Source organism: Camelus bactrianus, chromosome 15 (genome assembly GCF_048773025.1).
Source record: "Camelus bactrianus isolate YW-2024 breed Bactrian camel chromosome 15, ASM4877302v1, whole genome shotgun sequence".
Classification (NCBI taxonomy): Eukaryota; Metazoa; Chordata; class Mammalia; order Artiodactyla; family Camelidae; genus Camelus; species Camelus bactrianus.
Window position 1 is genome coordinate 62,710,838 of NC_133553.1, and position 12,864 is coordinate 62,723,701.

Sequence of the window (12,864 nt, forward strand, 5' to 3'; positions counted from 1 at the left end):
CCCTGGGGCTGGTTGGCAAAGGCTGGGTCCTGCGGGGTGCGCCTGCGCAGTGCAGCCCTGCACGTGTTCCAGCCGGAAGCTGGTGCAGAGGCCGAAGATTCCTGAGGATGGAAACCGAGATGGAGTCACAGAGCTCTTTGGCCGAGGACGGCTTTACCGAGGTCACCCGCAAAGGTGGTCGGCGGGCGAAGAAACGGCAGGCCGAGCAGCTGTCCACGCCAGGGGAGGGCGGGGACGCGGGCCGCATGGACACCGAGGAGGCCCGGCCGGCGAAGAGGCCCGTCTTCCCGCCCCTCTCCGGGGATGGGTTCTTGGTACTGGCGGGGACGGAGGGACAGGAACGGGGCAGGGGCGAGAGGCAAGTCAAGCCGGTGGCCTCTGGGTGATGTTGAAGCTCCTGGCGTGAAGCTCTTACAGCCTGACTCTTCTTGAAGTTTAATTCGTTCAGTTAAAGCAGACTTTCTGTGGATCAGCTGTCATTGTACAACTCCACCCCGACCCCTCACCCCCATCCCTCCAGACCACTCCTGAGTTGTGTTTTGTTTTATTGTAGGGTGGGAAAGAAGAAACCAGGAAAATTCCAGTCCCAGCTAACAGATACACACCGTTAAAAGAGAACTGGATGAAGATATTTACTCCTATTGTAGAACATTTGGGACTTCAGATACGCTTTAACTTGAAATCTAGGAATGTAGAAATCAGGGTAAGGAGAATGTTAACCATTTTCAAATATGCTGCGGTTTCTCTCTCCTCCAGAGATGAAAAGGCATGAATAGGCTTTCCTTAATGGGCCTTATTTTGTTCAATGATTTTCTTGCAGTTTTTTAATAATAGTGCTTGAACCGCTCAAATGCCTTCAAAATCTGCATTCAACTTCGATATTAGTTGAATTCATAACTTGGGCCTGAGAGTGTACCAAAGTGCTGGCTATATCTTTGAATGTTTTAATAATATTCTGTGCTGTTTGAGAAAAGCTTTAATAAAGGGTTTGTCATAAACAGAAGTATGTAAATAAGCAATCAAAGTACTTTCTACCATACAGACATTTTATATTTTGATGGGTTTTTTATTTTGAGGGAGTATTATTTTGAGAATAAATTTAATTTATATATAAATATATTTATATATTTATTCATTCCATGATGTCAGCCTAAGAGACAGTTAAAATTAATTGACTTTGGGTTTCTTCTTCTGGGTGCCAATTTTGCATCAGAATCAATAACCAAAAGTAATTGTAGCTTCCTTTTTAAGGATTCATTGTCAGGACTGGTATAAACTAATCTCTGCTGAGGGACTGAAATGATGGAATAAAGCAGAGAGAGGCACTGGCCTAAATAGCTGGTGAGGTTTAAAACACAGAATTTGACAGTAGGACCCCTTTTGGTTCCTACTGCCCCTCTCACTCAGGTTTTTGTGGTTTAGTGCTAAAACATCTTTTTTCCTTTTAAGTTTCCTTTCCTTTGTTGTTTTAAATTTCCTTTCACGACTCCATCCTCTGTGCAAGAGCCAGATTAATCTTCCTAGACCACACTGCTTTTATTATGGTATCTTGGTATCTTCATCTCTGAAAGATAAAAGTTAAGGTTTTGACTGAGTTTGCCTTTGAAGCAGGTGTCTCATTCCCAAGTTCTCTCACCACCTCTTAGAACATTTATGTCCCTACGTATGGACTGATTTGCTCTCTGAAGAAGGCCCCCTCCTCCCTGCTCCCTTTTCCTTCTTATCTCAATTTCATCATCTTCCAGGGTCTATTCCAAGTTCTTTTTTTTTTTTTTAATTGAAGTATAGTCGGTTTACAATGTTATGTTAATTTCTGGTGTACAGCATAGTGATTCAGTCGTACATAAATATATATGTTCTTTTTCATATTTTTTTCATTATAAGATATTGAATATAGTTTCCCTGTGCTATACAGTAGGACCTTGTGGTTTATCTATTTTATGTATAGTAATATCTGCAAATCCCAAACTCCCAATTTATCTCTCCCCCCAAGTTCCCTCCCAGTAACCATGAATTTGTTTTCTATGTCTGTGAGTCTGTTTTGTTTTGTAAATAAGTCCATTTGTGTCATTTTTTTAGATTCTGCATATAAGTGGTATCATAAGATATTTTTCTTCCTCTTTCTGGCTGACTTCACTGTGTCAGGTTCTTTCTCCTTTACAGTTCACTTTTCAGTCATGTCTTCAGCATCAACTGCTATTGTCCTTAACTGTCTTATGTACTGCAGCACTACCAGTTTGGATTCCACTGTCGTTTGTTGCTACTGCTGTATGCTAGACCCGTAGTGGTACTTTGGCGGGTATGCATCATTTTGGTCTTTAGGGCAGCCCTAGGAGGTAGATGACGTACCCCATTTTAGAGATGTGAGGAAACTGGCCAAGGAGTATCCTGGCCAAAGTCATCGCTACTGGTAGGGACCTCTCAGGATCTTATCTTACAGATGAGAAAACTTAAGACCTAGGGCATTCGTGGGACTTGCCTGAGGTCACAGATAGAATTGGGACCGGGATCTAGTTTGAAATGTGCCATTAGACAGCCCTGTATGGTTTCAAAGCTGTCAAATATGGGCTCTCCTCAACTCTACTGTGAGTCTGTGTGGGAGAGGAGGAGTGATGGTTTTGGAGTCAGACCCGTGTTCACATATCAGTACTTTTTCACCTTTTGGTACTTGAGTTTCCTCAAATACAGAAGTGTTTGTATTAGTATTTAGGTTAACATGCCGGTTGGAGCCGTAGAGTGTCCACCGCCTTTGTAGTGCACATCATTTACAGGCGTGGGCATTTTATGAATGGCACCTCCTGTTTCTGTGATTCTCAAATAAACTCTTCGAGGGCAGGATCCCTGCTTAAACCAGTCTTAGTAATTAGGACTAGAGTTGTTGCTGTGGGAAAGACGCATCGGCACACGAATGATGGTTGAGGTCAGGGAGTTAGATCAGGACTCCCAGGGAGACCGCACTGGAGAAGAGAAGAGGGCCAGCTTGGGTGGGGATAGGCTGAGGTCGGAGGTCCTTCAGAATGGGGGCGACTGGGCTGTGTCAGAGGAAGTAACGCCAGGGTCAGATCAGCCATTTGAACAGCCTTTGAGGGGCACTGCCCAGCGCTGGAGCCAGCAGAGTATTGTTTTGAAAATTAAGCACAGTACTTACCTCACCAAAAACTGGGTTGTAGAGGATATACTGGGGATGGGTGGTAGTGAAGGCAATTACAATAGTGGGAAAGGTCAATCTTAGTCGTTTGTTAGGATTTTACCATTTTTCATTCCCAGCTATAACTTGTGCCTTTTTTTTTTTTTTTAACAGACCTGTAAAGAAACCAAGGATGTTAGCGCTCTGACGAAAGCAGCTGATTTTGTAAAAGCCTTTATTCTTGGGTTTCAGGTGGAGGTGAGTGATCTCATCTGAAGTGGGGGCTTGAAAAATACACCATGTGAATGTTTCAATGGATTGGGGCTTTTTTTTTTGTTTGCGTTTTCTGCTTCTGCAGTTTGTGAATGGTAGCTGAACACTCATTCTCAGGTGCCCGAGTGGCAGGGCTTCACAGTATTTATTTCTGTATTGTAGGACGCACTTGCCCTCATCAGGTTGGATGACCTCTTCCTAGAGTCTTTTGAAATTACAGATGGTGAGTGTGTGCTGGTCTTTTGTGGAATACTAGACAGTGCTTTTGTATTGCTGACTCTGTATTGTGTGTGAGTCTTAGCTTTCCAACAACATCAATTGAGCTGCATTATTTACAGCTTTTTAAAAAAATGTATATTTTGTGTCTTTTAGTAGAGAAGTTTGGTTAATGATTAAGCTTTTTAAAAAAATTATTTTATTGAATTATAGTTGATTTACAGTGTTAGTTTCAAGTGTACCGCAAAGTGATTCAGTTATATGTATACTTACTTTTTTTTCAGATTCTTTTCTATTTTATGTTATTACAAGAAATTGAATGTAGTTCCTGGTGCTATACAGTGACTTGTTGCTTAGCTATTTTATATATAGTAGTGTGTATCTGTTAATCCCAAGCTCCTAATTTATTCCTCCCCTGCCCTTTTCCCTTGGTAACCATAGTTTGTTTTTTGTGTCCGTGAGTCTATTTTTGGTTTGTAAATAAGATTTATATCATTTTTTTTTAGATTACACATATAAGTGATATTATCTGATATTTGTCTTTCTCTATCTGACTTACTTCACTTAGTATGATAATCTCTAGGTCCATCTATGTTGCTGCAAATGACATTATTTTATTATTTTTTATGGCTGAGTAGTATTCCATTGTATAAAAATACCACATCTTCTTTATCCAGTCCTCTGTCAATGGACATTTAGGTTGCTTCCATGTCTTGACTCTTTTAAATGGTATTGTAAAATATTGTAAAACTTTTTGTGGAAGTGGGTGGTGCTGGAATGGCTTCCATCTTGAGGTTTTGTGTTTCTCATTTAGTGAAGCCCTTAAAGGGAGATCACCTGTCTAGGGCAATAGGAAGAATTGCTGGCAAAGGAGGAAAAACCAAGTTCACCATAGAGAATGTGACCCGGACGCGGATAGTCTTGGCTGATGTGTAAGTATGTGATCCTGAGAAAATTGTTGTCATATCTGTATGTGATCTTTTACTGGTTTCAGAAAGTCCTAAGCGTTGTGTTTTATGTATCATGTTGCCACTAAATGCCAGTATGTGGTTCTGGATGAGTAAGTAGTTGCCTACTTTGAAAGCAGATTAAGTTAGTTGAGAAAATCTTAGAAGTTACCACTTTTTTCTCAATTAGCAATGAAGGAGATGGTTAGAATCACTATTAAAAGAAATTACATGACAGGTGAAGATTTAAATAGTATCTTGGGAATCTGTTAAATCAGTAGAGGAGAGCGAGGAGTGTGTTAAATGCCATTGTGAGGCTTTCCTTAACAAAGATTTATATATGTGTATATATGCAAGTGTGTATGTATATATAAACACACACACATATGTAAAGGCCTTTCACAAAAGAAAGGCAAGAATCGCACGTTGGGTGAAAACGGGAGGGCGGTTATATGTGAACATATATAAGATGATATGGGATTAAAATAAGGGTGCAGGAAGTCAAGCTGGGATTACCCTTCTATGTCCAGTGCTGACGCTGCCCCATTGCCAGGCTGGGTGACTGGCAGATGGCTCAGATTATATAATGCCGGGAAGTTGGGAAACCAAGCGGTGGGCTTGAGAGGAGGAGGGACCCGCCTGCTACTGAAGCCAGCAGTAATTTTACTCAAAAATCATCTCATCTTTGCTGTAAATGGAGGGGCTCACTATTATTTGGAATCTAAATTTTAGACAAATTTTTTATACTTTAAGTATTAAACTGTTAACACTCCATGGGTGGCCCCGTCTGCTGAAGACAGGTGTGTGATAATTTTGACCTTCTATGACTTGAGCCTAGAGTTGGGACTATGGAGCCATGGGAAAAGCCTGTTTGAACTAGAAATGTCAAAAATTTTGAAACGTGTACCGCATTTTAAAATATCAAATATAGCCCTAAAGGCTTTTGTAAATTTAGAAGTTTAAAAATGTAACTGATTTGCTAGTCAAATTATGGGTAATACATTACATTAAATTCACGACTTAAAATTTATATATCTAAGGCTTAACATAACATGTACTAGTTAAACTAATCTTTTTAAGTAGCTTTATTGCAGTTTGATTCACATCCAGTAAAATTCACCTGTTTTAAATCTGCGAGTTTTTGGCAAATACTCTGTTAGTCCTGTGATTCCACCTTGTCCGTGTTTGCAGTCCCACCCCAGTCCCACGCAGTCACTGGTTTTTCTGTCACTGTGGGTCTGCCTTTTCTAGAAATTCATATAAATGGTAATACACAGTATGTAGTCTTTGACGTCTGGCTTTTTCTTCTTTTTTTTTTTTAAATAGAGTGTATTTTATGGGTCCCTTTTGGGGGGTGGTAATTAGGTTTGTTCATTTATTTAAATGGAGGTACTGGGGAGCGTCTTTTCATTAGCGTGCAGTTTCAGGTTTCTCCACCTTGTTGAGTGTTAGCCGTAGGTTTTGTCATTGCCGTGTACAGGCAAAGACGTACTGTCTTGTAGTTCTTGCTGTAAGACATGCACTGACTTTAATTGAAAATCGACATGTTCCAAGATGTGTATTAATTACGATTAGCCATGAGCTGGACTGTTGTGCATCTATAAATGTCATTTTTGATGAGTTGCTAATAATCTGGTAAAAATGCAGTGTGATGTGAACACGATGTGAAACTGAACACGATCTGTTCTGGAGACGTTCAGTGTATGTGATGGGAAGTAGTGTTGCCTCTACATCCTGAGACCGACTCTCCTTTCCAGCAACGTTGCTGTGGTGGTTGTGTTACTTACGTGCTCTTGCTGTCTCTGTTTCCTCATCTTGCCTGCTCTCTTTCAAAGGATTTTGTTTTTATCAGTTAGACATACACATATTTGAAAAAGCCAGAGATGCCCCCTGTCCATAGCCACCCCTCCCAGAGGGGGTTTCTACTCTTCAAGTTCAGCTCTTTTAGCTAATTTTAAAAAATTCTTCATCTCCATATTTCCAAATGTCTTCAGATACCAGCTTCATTTTTTTCCTCAGATTCACTGTTGCCTTTCTCCCATGAAAGATGAAGATTTAGCTTTTCCAGTCCTCTGCCCTCGTCACCCCCGTACTCAGCCCTTCTAACAGTCCAGTTTGCTCACTCCTCCCCGCCCTCCCCATTCACCGTGGGTTTTGTTCGACCCATGCTCAGTGTTACCTGAGTATGCAGTCGGCGCTCAGAGTGGTTAACAGCTGAGGCTGAGCCAGGCGGCATTCTGTGATTACTTAATCTGTCCTTTGCAGCTTTGTTTTCACAGTCATTTTTAGCGTGCCTGTGTGCTCTGTTAATATTTCAGCGTACTCATTCAGTAGAAAGCTGCGCACTGTGTGTGTCTTTGCTTGGTGGACTCAGGTGCACGAAGCAGTTCCGGAACCTCTCCTGGAGCCTTCTCTTCCAGAAGCTCTGGGACCTACCCTCTGTCCACACACAGCGGCCATCCCGGCTTCTGCTTGCACCTCTGCCCCTTCGAGGTCGGAAGCCCTTGGTCCTTGGCTCTTTGTCCCGCAGCCTCCCTGTTTTGGCGGCACACGTAGTCTGGGTGCTAGCCCATCATAGGAAGTACGCTTTTTAAGCCCTAGTTCTGGAGGTGTCTGCTGCTCCGGCCAGGCTTACAGTTCTGTTGGAAATCATTTCCCTTCAGAATTCCCTTTGGTGACTCCATCTTCTAACCCTGCTGTTCAGTTGTCTTAATGTCCTGTCCTGGAGTCAGGAGTGTGTGAAAATTGCTTTTCTAATATCGCCGGTTTTGTCTTTGTTGTTTTTATTCTTTTCTCCCTGCGATTCCCATTTTTCTAATGCTTTCTTCCCCTTGCTGGTTGTGGCTTCTATTCTCTTGTGTTAGATTCTGGTTCCTCGGTGTGGGCGTCACGGGTAAGCGTGGGCCGTCAAGAGCAGAGGAGCAGCCCTGGGCTCACGGAGCGTGGGGGCTGGTGGGGGGTGGCTGGTGGATGGGAGGCTTCACTTTGGGTGATTGCCAGCCTGTTGCTTTGGGGAAGCCCCCCGGATGTCAGTATCTTTAGTCTTTCTTATTGAGCAGGTCAGGTTCCCCGGAGAAGTATGCTCCAGTCTCTTTGCTGGCAGACTTACAGAGCCCAGCAATGGAAGACAGTTGGAAGCCTTAGTGTTCATTGTGCACGTTTGCTTGGCGTTGCCCCGGTTTTCACCACGGCGCCCCCACTGCAGCTGGGCCTGGCACTCCCGGTCCAGACCCCAGGTCTTCCGCCTTCCCCAGTGAGCAACACCCCCCTTCACTTTACCAGAGTTCCAGAGGGGTGGTTGGGTGCTTGCCTGGTTGCACAAAGTTGGGGGAAAAAATCTGGGGATCGTCTTCAACAGACTTTACCTAATCCTCTTGTTTTTCGTCTCACTTTTACCCCCAGTTTCAGAAATGCCTGAGCCTGCGTGGGGAGAGGTTCTGCTTGACGCTCCCACTGCAGACTTCAGGGTCAGTTTACTACTGAGTTGACTGGTATTTTGGAAGATGGGCTCCGAAAAGCAAAATGCTGTATTGTCAGTGTGACTTGAGCCACGCAGCAAGGAGTGCCCGTTAACAAGGTCTTGGTGACCCTCAGTGAGCAATGAGGAAGCTCAGTCTTTCGAAAGCTCTCCAGTTGAAATCCAGCTATGTTTTAATTAAGTACAATTCTGTTGGAAATCATATCCCAGCACCACACGTTTCATCTTGGACAGGTTTTTTGATTTCTCAGATACGTTTTTCCTCATTGTAAAGTGGGAATAACTTGTGCCTAACGCAGCTCGGCGAGGATTAAACGAGCTTGTGTGTGTTAGGCCCCAGCACGTGGGGAGCACTCCCTGGAGGGGAGCCCTTGTTCACCAAGATTCTGAAAGAACTTAGTGTTTGTGTTTTTATTTTTTATATGTCTTTTCTCATAATTTTTTATTGGGATGTAATTCACATATCAAACTTCTCCCTTTCAGAGTGGTTTTTAGTGTATTTACAGAGTTATGCAACCATCACCACCGCCTTTATTTAGGGATCTGTTATCTGTTAGGAGTTTCCAGAATACGGGGCTTAGTTAAGGAAATGCCGTCTGTTGCTGACTTGTCTCACTTTATCTCTTGCAGGAAAGTGCACATCCTTGGTTCCTTCCAAAACATCAAGATGGCAAGGACTGCCATTTGCAACCTCATCCTGGGTAACAGCAGCTTCCCCCTTTGTGGTTTCCTCCAAGAGAAAAGAACAGAGAATTTCAGAACTCAGATCACGTTTGCAAATCATTTTAGGGTCAGGGTGACATTTAGAGGAAGCAAGGAGAAACTCTTGGGGGTTGGCAGGTGTGGGCCCAGAGGAAAAGGAGGAATGTTTTTGCTTGTATTCCATCTTCTCTTGGCTCCACTTAAATCCAAGAGAAAAGGTTTACTGAGTTAGATTGTGGCTTCACCACTTTCCCTTGATGAAGTGCACAGGAGAGCCCGTCAGAGTAGCAGACAGCACTGTTTCAGGTCCAACCGAAAGGGAGCTGCTGGTCAGCATCGGTCATCTTAGTTGACCCACTTCGCCCCACTTTCAAACCGCAAAGCGCAGTCACTTCTGACCGGAGCCGCAGGGGTTGCTCAGGAAACGCCTGGGGTCTGCCCTGGGCCTGGGTCTGGCTGACCAGCTGCTTTGGGAAATATTTTGACAACTCGGTGCCTTTGGCTCTTAGGGTTTAAAATGTTTTAGGGGGAACATTTGTGTATAGTTTCCTTTATGGTTCTTTGTTGATTTAAGGTAGGTCCAGTGGAAAATGTCCCTGTCCTTTTTGGAGTTGTAGACCATTTTCCATGTAGCCTCTCTATATGTGAGTATATTTGTATAAATAAGCTTTTTTATCTTCTTCTGCAGGAAACCCTCCATCAAAGGTGTATGGCAACATCCGCGCTGTGGCCAGCAGAGCAGCAGACCGATTCTGATTTCAAATCAGACTTTCCATCTTGTCTTTGGACTCTAGAGAAAAAGGCCTTACTCTATACAACTGGTCACCAGACACCACGTGAAGAGCTTTTCAGCCATGAGTACCATTACTAGACATTAAGTATAATTCATCATTTTTTCCATTTTAAATCACATGTAGCAGATTTGCAGTTTATAATTCTCTCATTTGGAGAGAAACTTCTTATTTTAAAAAAACAGTTCAGTATCAATATCTAAGGTTTTTATTTATAAATATATAACTTTTTATAAATTTATAAGCATTTATTCTCTATGAGTTGTAATTAAAAGAATTATCCCAGAAAACCTCTCTGAATCGTGACCCTTAATACTGGGTGGTGTGTGAATACGTTAGAATCAGGTCAGAAGCAGCAGTTTGGATACACTCTGTGGACCAAAAAACGCTAATCTTTACTCCTGTTTTTGCAGTTTGTAAACTTAAAATTTAAGGCTACATCACAAGGTTGACACGAGGAAAGAGTTTTATTTTTTAAACAGGAATTTAATGAAAGCAGCCTGACCTTACCAGGGTTGGGTCTATTTTTCTGTGTAGTATGTAATAAAAGAATGTTTTTACCCCCAAGAAAACGATATTCTGAAAACCCTGCAACAGAGTGTTTTAACAAGTGTCTGCATCTTTTTAATGAATGGAACTCACTTCATTAAACTGTGATTGTGGTACTGTGTTCTCTTATCCATCTCTGCGACCCTGGGCCAAAACTTTTCAACTTGAGTGATGAGAGTATTAGAAAGTACAGGGAAGAGCTATAAAAAGTATTCTTGATAAGTAGCTGCCATTTCCTTCCTGTCAGTTCTGTGCGCCACCGTCCCAGACTGGCTGGTACCCTGCACTGGGGTTAGATACGCGTCCATCTGACAGTGGGAATTCGATGGGAAACTGCAGGAAAGTTCTCCCGGCGGTCATGTTTTCTCTTTCAGCGACACGGCAGCATGGAGAGAGTGTGTGTACAATGGTATCAAGTCTTTCTACTTTAGGAACAGGAGGGATTTGTTGGGACGTACTCTGGAGTCTGCACAGGCTTCGGGAGGTGCTTGCCCACCCCCTGCTTTGCCCAGGATGATGTTCAAAATTGTGACTGCTTAGGGTGTACCTTCCTGAGGAAGGGTCCACAGTTTTCATCCCTTGGACTGAAATGAACCACTGCCAGGTAACCATAGATGTTTTGTGTTTACTTTTAAGGAAAGAGCATAATTTTGACTGGGAAAACTTGGGTTTTGTTATCTATGTTAAAGTGAAATCATGATTTCATATTGTTTGAATTTATTTCCTTTTGAAGACTTCGTACATAATTAGAGAACTATTGGTAATACAAGAGAGTACATATATTTCTCTGGCAGTTGCTCAAATTTGCAATACTGAACTTGTACTGATTTGAGTTTTGGGCCTCTCCCTGGTCGGTCATTTCTTGCTGTCCCCCAGGGAATCAGTACTACTTGAAAGGGAAACAGTGTTAGAGGAAACCCAACGAATTCTTGGCACAGGAATGATGAAGAAGAGAGAGAGGTGATGGCTGACTGCGTCAGCAGTAGCCAACCTACACTGGATCAGACCACTTCTTGAAAGTCTAAGGCCCGGACACTAAGTCTAACACCAGATACATTGGCCGTGCTTACCTGTATTTCTGTGCCATTTGTCATGCTACACAGGGGTTATTTTTGTGTCTGCTTCCCGCCCTAAAGCCTCTGATCTTTGGATGTTCAGAATCTAGTACAATTTTTGACATATCAGATAATAGTTCATTTACATATTTATGGATAAATTGGCTGGGGGATGTGCATGAAAGGGGAGTATTTTCTTAGCTCTTCAGTGACTGATGAGGGAGGAGAACTTGGCATTTTCTCCTAGTCACTCCAGCAGATTTGGGCTCCAGCCCTCATGCTACCTCCCTACAAGGAAGATAGCGCACAGGAAAGCTCATGTTCATTGAGCGCCTGGGAAAGACCTAATTTTCTTGATTCCAGAGCCGTTGGACAGCACGCTTAGTGTCAGATGACTGAAAGTATACGGTGACAGCGTCTGGAACCTTCCTACAACTTGCAAAATACTTGTACTGTACAAGTGTTAATTTCTCATGTGGTCAGAGACACCACTAATCTTCGGGAGGTTTGGGAGAGCAAGGACTCACTGAGATTGATAACGCCCAAGGGAAGTGAGAGGCTGACGTGGCAATGGACTCGAGTGAGCCAGTGTAACCAGAGGCTTCAGAGCATGTGGGGAGTTTTGAAGACAGGATTGTTTGAAGACATACGAGCATGAACACCGTTTCTTTCTTTGTGCTAAGTCCTGTAAAGTATCCAGAAAGACTGACACTCTTTTTCTACCATCCTGTCTGCTCTTTTCAACTGGTAAAATACACACGATTCACTGTTGTAACCGCTTCAAAGTGTACAGCTCGGTGTTACGTACATTAACGTCGCTGTGCAACCATCCGCCACCTTTCATCTGCAGAACTTTCCCAGGTGACGCTGTTCCCATTCAGCACTCCCTATTTCCCCCTCCTCCAGGCAGGCCCTTGGCAACCACCATTCTACTTTGCCTATGAATTTGACAACTCCCAAGAACTTACGTGTAAATAGAATAATACAGTATTTGTTCTTTTGTGAGTGGCTTATTTTTCTTAGCATGTCTTCAAGGTTCATCCATGTTAATAGCATGTGTCAAAATTTCCTCATTACTGACTACTAAGCCATTGTATGTATAGACCACATTTTGATTATCCGTTCATCTGTCGTGGACACTTTGGGCTACTGTGAATAATGCCACTGTGAACATGGGTGTACAAATGTCTGTTCTAGCCCCGATTGTCACTTCCCTTGGGTATGTACCCAGAAATGGAATTGCTGGGTCATATGGTAATTCTGTGTTTAATATTTTGAGAAACTATTGTACCATTTCCTACAATGACTACCATTTGACATCCCCACCAGCAATGCACAAGGGTTCCAATTTCCCCATCTCCTTACCAACACTTTTATTTTGCTAACAGCAAAGCTAATGGGTATGAAGTGGTATCTTGTGGGTTTTATTTGCGTTGCTACAGACTAGTGATAAATCTTTTCACGTGCTGTTGGCCATTTGTGTATCTTCTTTGGAGACAATGTCTGTTCAAGTCCTTTGCTCATTTTTTAATCAGGTGGGATTTTTTGTTTTGGGGTTGAAGTTCTTTATATATTCCAGACAGCAATGTCTTATCAGGTATGTGATTTACAAATATGTTCTCCCATCCTGCAGATTACTGCTTCATTTTAAGTCATCTTTTCTCCTCTTGAGACCCCTAGAACTAGGTAAGGATAGGGAGACCTAGGGCTTAAATGTATCTATTAG

The 12,864-nt window shown here is 42.7% G+C and overlaps 1 protein-coding gene across 1 annotated transcript; it reads left to right on the forward strand.

Moving 5' to 3' along the window:
- Nucleotides 1-33: 33 nt before the first annotated feature.
- On the forward strand, nt 34-10,199 carry PNO1 (partner of NOB1 homolog). Its single transcript, XM_045523219.2, has 7 exons — nt 34-314; nt 554-703; nt 3,302-3,385; nt 3,563-3,623; nt 4,431-4,548; nt 8,672-8,742; nt 9,432-10,199. The coding sequence occupies exons 1-7, from the start codon at nt 108-110 to the stop codon at nt 9,497-9,499; spliced, it is 759 nt and encodes a 252-aa protein (XP_045379175.1). The 5' UTR covers nt 34-107; the 3' UTR covers nt 9,500-10,199.
- Nucleotides 10,200-12,864: the final 2,665 nt, after the last annotated feature.